At 40.3% G+C, this 7,026-nt stretch overlaps 1 protein-coding gene across 1 annotated transcript; it reads left to right on the forward strand.

Moving 5' to 3' along the window:
• Window positions 1–1,022: 1,022 nt before the first annotated feature.
• On the forward strand, window positions 1,023–6,065 carry LOC135538970 (diamine acetyltransferase 1-like; the record flags this gene model as incomplete). Its single annotated transcript, XM_064964841.1, has 3 exons — window positions 1,023–1,186; window positions 5,841–5,892; window positions 5,982–6,065. Coding segments are annotated over exons 1-3 (199 nt in total), but the record flags the coding sequence as incomplete, so codon positions are not given.
• Between the last annotated feature and the right edge of the window lie 961 nt (window positions 6,066–7,026).

Below are 7,026 nucleotides of genomic sequence, written 5' to 3' on the forward strand. Positions count from 1 at the left end.
ATATGTGTTGCATATCCAGTGATGTGCATTGGGGCATTTATTATACCCACATTTAATGGACATGTCACTTAAATATGAAGACATGAATCATTGTTCTATTTTAGGAAATTATTTTTCATACATCGTGAATAAATACAGGTTAATGACAATTTTTCTAGTATTACGTGGGGGCTTTTATTTAGAACATTTCCGAAATTCCCAAAGTACTATTTTAGTGTTGCTGATTGTGAAATCTTAAATAATGTCATTGCAGCTTTGCATAATGTTGATACGTAAAAAACTATATAACTACATGGGGGGAGATCTAAACTAAAGAGAATGACTTTATATAAAATACATAATATTATAAGGTGGAGCACATTGAGAAATGTTTGGAGCTAAGTAAATTAATGTCAAAAACATAATACTGACCTACTGGTTAAGTATATATATGTATATATTTTAATAAATCAATATTTTGATGGTATGATTCTTGTTTATTTACTGGTGCTATTGTTCAACGATTCAATTTTGAAATGATGGTTTAAGAAAAGTCACTGTATTTTTGTTGTATTGCACAAACAAATTGCACTGTACGGGAAAAACGATTCCATTGGCCACAATGCGAATCACTGTATATGGGATACATATAAGCTTATAGAGCAAAAACTATTCTATGTGCTGCAGTAAAAGTTCTCTAGGGAGTACTCAGTAGGGTCTGTAGAATGTGTATATGGTGTAATTTCATGGGGCTCTGAATAATACAGAGTGTTGCTGAACTTTTACTGTTGTCAAACAGCTTAAAATGGGGTACAAATATAGCACTGTACAGGAAAAACGATTCTTTATGGTGATGTTTTATTCTTAAGTTTTTATTTTATCAGAATACAAAACGTTATGAATCATTGTTAGTGTTTAAACAATTATTTTTCATATATCGTTAATAAATACAGCCAATTGACGTTTTATACTATTACGTTGAGGACTTTTATTTTTATTTAAATATGAAATTCCGTGAACCGGAAGTCGCTGACGAAACAGTGATGACATCTTTCCATTGATTTGTACAAGTCGATACCAGTCGAGTCGTTGCTGTAGTTTGTTTATACCGTAGCCAACGTCCGCTAAAATACAGGTTGAAAAGATGCATTTTAAAGTCCGCGCTGCAGCAAAAGAGGATTGTAAGGAAATATCTAGAATGATTATGGTGAGTTTGCCAAACAACATCGCTACAACGTTGGACACTCAACTTGTCACATGTTGCAAAGTTATTTTGCTTCAACGTTGTTCACTCAACCTGTCACATGTTGCACAGTGATTTTGCTGCACTCACTGATTTATTACATTGTAGCAATCGCAAGCCAAATAGCCTATCATTCATAATAGCTGCATTTACATTGCAGTATAATTGCCTGTGTCCAAGTTGTGTTAGGCTACTACAGTTTGCTGAGTGCAGTCATTTTGCAGTTCAAGTGCATATTTATTTTTACATTCTGCAAGTTATGTAAGGATGGAAGTAGAATGCTGGTTAGAAACCTGGGGTGCGTTGTTTGATTAAAGGTTTGTTACGTTGCGTAACGGCTTGTCATGTGTAATCATCGCCCAAAACGTTTTGCAACGGAAAACGTTTGGAGTTCTTTTTACTCTGCTCCTACTCACTGTTTGTTATCTATGCATAATCACTTTACCCCTACCTACATGTACAAATATATAGCCTCCAGGTAATCAAATGGCTACCTGTCCTATTTGCACCCCCCCCAACCCTCTTTTTACGCTGCTGCTACTCTGTTTATCATATATGCAGTGTCACTTTAACTATACATTCATGTACATACTACCTCAATTGTCCCGACAAACCAGTGCTCCCGCATTTGGCTAACCGGACTATCTGCATTGTGTCCCGACACCCACCAACCCCTCTTTACGCTACTGCTACTCTCTGTTCATCATATATGCATAGTCACTTTAACCATATCTACATGTACATACTACCTCAATCAGCCTGACTAACCTGTGTCTGTATGTAGCCTCGCTACTTTTATAGCCTCGCTACTGTATATAGCCTGTCTTTTTACTGTTGTTTTATTTCTTTACCTACCCATTGTTCACCTGACACCTTTTTTGCACTATTGGTTAGAGCCTGTAAGTAAGCATTACACTGTACTACACCTGTTGTATTCGGCCCATGTGACAAATAAACTTTGATTTGACATTGACTCAGTACCATCAGTATATAGTCTCCACATTGACTCTGTACCCCCTGTATATAGCCTCCACATTGACTTGGTACTGGTACCCCCTGTATATAGCCTCCACATTGACTTGGTACTGGTACCCCCTGTATATAGCCTCCACATTGACTCGGTACCGGTACCCCCTGTATATAGCTTCCACATTGACTTGGTACTGGTACCCCCTGTATATAGCTTCCACATTGACTTGGTACCGGTACCCCCTGTATATAGCTTCCACATTGACTTGGTACTGGTACCCCCTGTATATAGCTTCCACATTGACTTGGTACCGGTACCCCCTGTATATAGCTTCCACATTGACTTGGTACTGGTACCCCCTGTATATAGCCTCCACATTGACTTGGTACCGGTACCCCCTGTATATAGCTTCCACATTGACTTGGTACCGGTACCCCCTGTATATAGCCTCCACATTGACTTGGTACCGGTACCCCCTGTATTAGACCCCATTTTGCATTGAGGGCATACATGTCTACTGTATAGCCTTACCTATAGTGTGCACCAATAAAATGGGGTATTAGCCTACTCAGTGACACCCAAAGATTATAACTCTGTAAATTTTACAATAAAATGAGCGTCATAGCTCTTATTGCAGCTTTTTGAATGTGGCAAGTGAGGTCCCATAAAGGTCATTTTGAGGGTTCCTGAAAAGATTTCACCACCCTTCCCCATTGTTAAACATATTTTCACATGACTCCTCTTGTAGGGTGAATTTCTTTGCACCCCCTCATTGAATGAACTCAAAAATAATGATTACGACCTCAAACAACAATAACTGTAGAGACCCTTTATTTATAAGAGTGAATATCGACTATCACTTCAGCATGCTTTTGTGACACAGTCGATGCCACGCAGGGCTACAGGCCAGAAGGTTGAGAGCTGACCACCACAGACGAGACGCTGCCTGCCTGTTTTATTACACTACAATCAGAGCCGGCTGCAGAGCGCAAGGGGGCACCTGGACGGTACATTGGCTGTTGGTGAGAAGGGCCTGGGGGTTGGGAAATGGGCCGGAGAGGTGATGAACCAGGCCAGGGAGATGATTTAACTCAAGGGCCGATGAACCATCTGTAGATTGGCCCTCAGGGCTCTGCTCCATCTCTGGACTGTCCTAAACACTATCCCCTTCCAACACCTACAAGCAGATGGCGAAAACATTAGAATACAATACAAGCAATCTTAAATCATCTCCATGGGCTCCTTTGACTTAAAATGCTTAATCAAAAGAACTGATTTCATAAACATCTCAATCTAATTAACACATAGTTATTTGTAGTGGCCTTTCAAGTGTCTTTTCAGATGTTTTAACTAGCTCTGCTAATCATTGACAATACAGGGATCTAATATTTCCCCCTCACAAATTCTCCCATCCAGAAAAGAGCTGATTTGACATGTTTTAACTAGGTCTGCTAAACAGTAATATGTAATGATACCGTAAAATACTTCAGTTGAAAAGCTCACTCAATACTTCCCCTCAGTCTTCGCAAGGAATGATACGTTGAGTTTCAATTTCCAGGTAGAATAAAACGGCGTTGAACAACGAAGCATATTACAAGGAGCCACTCGTTTTGTGACGAAAAAGGAAATTGCAACACTGCACTACACTCTGTCGACTTTGGACAAACACACTGCTATGGCCCAAAAGTCATTGCATAGGCTATAAACCTAAATGTAGGCCTACAAAGTCTTACATTGGGGATGGGCACGATTATTTGAAAAGACGTTAGTATTTAATTACTTAGGAGAGTATATCATTTTTAGAAAAATATATAGGCCTATTTTAAGAGGCTCCATGTGAAGTGTTTTTTTCTAATCAATGCAAAATGGAATTAAAATGGAATTAAGTTGGCTAAATAAGAAGGAGTAGGCTACATGATCATACCTAATACTAATACTTACCTGAATAGTGACCTGAGATCTAGACCGCCTTGTGCCCGGTGTGTTGATGCTCAGGAGGAGACCTGTGCGTAATCCTCTGCCAACTCCTGCAGGACAATGGAAACACCAATAATAACAACCACTCACATTCCAAGTATTCCACCCACTTTCTAGTTGTTATAAAGTTACTAAGCCCGTCCCCCAACCCAAATCTTTACCCTAAACCGGGTCTAATCTATTCCCAACTCTACCCCCTGAACCTTTACCCTAAACCGGGTCTGTAATCTATTCCCGACTCTACCCCCTGAACCTTTACCCTAAGCCAGGTTTGTTTTCTCTACTCAACCCAACCCCCTTCCTAAATGATATATTTTTTTCTTTGCATTATATTATCCAATAAAGTTTGTTTGAATTCAAACCGAGTCACGGAAAACCAAAGGAGAACTCCAACACCCCTCCCCTTGTCCCTTGCCAAACTTCACCTCACCCTATTGCTGGTGACCTGCATGCGGCTACACTGGTGCTGGTCACCAGCAAAAGAAAAACATGAAAGCGGTGCTAACTCCAACTAAGCATTTAGCCCACTAAGCTACCACGAACCTGCTGAGCTGTACAGACCCCACGGTCCGGCTTTAAGTAGCGCACGTATAACCCAGCTAACGGAACATCTCGCCCATAGCTATGCTTACTGCTTTCCCTGTACTGGATGAACTAAACCAAGCACTCGAATTTGAACGCTTCGTGCTGCTTATTCCCTCCAAGGTGGAAGAAAGAAAAGGGGTGATTCCAACGCCAGAATAGCCCAATAAATATATGTTAACAATATGTTCACCTGACTGGATGAGTTTAACATGCAGCATTTTTTAAAATTCCTTAGACGAATTAGCACATGACATGTGTAGTTAGCATAACGTATGAAATTAGGAAACGTTTTATACTACATCTGTTCAAATTGTTACACACTCTGTTTTACATAAAGCATGAAGATATGTTAATAATATGACCACCCTACTTTGAGTGATAAGTTACCTGTAATGATGTATTCCGTGCAAATAGTCTGGGTAGCCATTTGATTAGGTGTTCAGGAGTTTTATGGCTTGGGGTTAGAAGCTGTTTAGAAGCCTCTTGGACTTGGTGCTTCGGTACCACTTGCCGTGCGGTACCAGAGAGTCTATGACTAGGGTGGCTGGAGACATTTTTGAGGGCCTTACTCTGACACCGACTAGTATAGAGGTCCTGGATGGCAGGAAGCTTATGTTGGCTAATGTCATAACAATATGATCACCCTATCTTGAGATATTGGACAGAAAGTGTTGAATTTAAGATTCCAGACAGGTAATTTGGTGCCTCATCGGAAGGGATTATCATTGACCTTTTCCGATGACTTGGAAATAAGATCTCAACCATAGTAAGTCCTATCCTGATGAAATATAGTGTGTTTCTGAGAAGCTGCTCTATATCATGGAATACACCAGAACCAAAGTTCTATTTTGACCTCCATCACCCTACTTACATGGGAAGTGAAGTGGTCCGCTATTGGCCGTTGCTCTTGTCAGTCTATGAAAGACATTGTGTCATTGGATGTTCCTGAGACTCTGCCCCTACGAGGAGTTACCCCATAGAGAGACACCATCATAGAACCATGGTTACTTTAAGTAACCTTAAGTTTCTTCATGTAGGCCTACTGTCTTTTTACATTTCCACCCCCCACGTGTCTGTTTCCCTTAGGAGTTGGCTGTGTATGAGAACATGCCAGACCAGGTGAAGACTTCTCATGAAGGTTATTTTACAACTTTTGCCAATAATTTAAAGTTATTTCTTTAAACTTGAACCTGAACTTAACCTGTCTCTGTTTCTCTGGCACCCCAGACTTGGAGCGTGATGGGTTCTCTCCAAACCCCTTCTATGAATGCCTGATCGCTGAAGTGCCAGATGAACACAAGACCAAAGATGGTAAAAAAAATCTGCATTTCAATGCAGCTTAATGCGTGTACATGTGAAATGTATTGTGCTTGTATGGAAGCTCATGTTCGTATCAAATTTGATCCGATTGCAGTGCCTAATCATTAGTATTCATCCCCCTTGGATTTCTTTGCATTTTTATTACAAAGTGGGATTACAATGGATTTAATTGTCATTGATCTACACCAAATACTCTGTCAAATGTTTATTTTTCTCGACTGAGGAACCTTACGGATAATTGTGTTTGTTGAATGACTAGCCCATTTCTTTCCACAATCATGTTGCACACAGAGTGAGTTCATACAAGTGATGTCATTTGCTAAGCAATTGTTTACTCCTGAACTGTTAATACGTTGTGCACCCTCCCCTGGCGAGGATAATGGTGCTGAGCCTTTTTCTGTTTCATAAGATGGGAGAACACATTGATGTTAGTCCATTCCTCCATACAGAATCTGTCCATATCCATGGAATCCTTCGATCTGCACCCATTCAAACCACAGGTTTTTCAATTGGATTCAAGTATGGAGACTGAGATGGCCATTGCAAAATGTTGATTTTTATGTGTGTTTGAGATTGTCTTGCTGGAAGATCCACTTGCGGCCATGTTTCAGTCTCCGGGAAGAGGCAACCAGGTTTGTGGCTAAAATGACTTGGTAGTTGGTAGAGTTCATGATGCTGTTGACCATAAAGTCCCCAGGACCAGTGGAAGCAAAACAGCCCCATCATCATATTTTACAGTATGGTATTATTTTCTGTGCATGCATCCTTATTTCAAAACCAAACCCAGCACTGGTCTGCATGGCCAAAGAGCTCTATTTTCATCTCATCTGTCCATAGCACCCAATTCCAATCCAAGTACCAATGCCCTTTAGCAAACTGCAGCCGTTTACATTTTCTGGTTGCTCTCAATAAAGGCGTTTTTTATGTCAACCTTTCTAAGTAGCCTATTATC

This window comes from Oncorhynchus masou, unplaced genomic scaffold (genome assembly GCF_036934945.1).
Source record: "Oncorhynchus masou masou isolate Uvic2021 unplaced genomic scaffold, UVic_Omas_1.1 unplaced_scaffold_2383, whole genome shotgun sequence".
NCBI classification, from domain to species: Eukaryota; Metazoa; Chordata; class Actinopteri; order Salmoniformes; family Salmonidae; genus Oncorhynchus; species Oncorhynchus masou.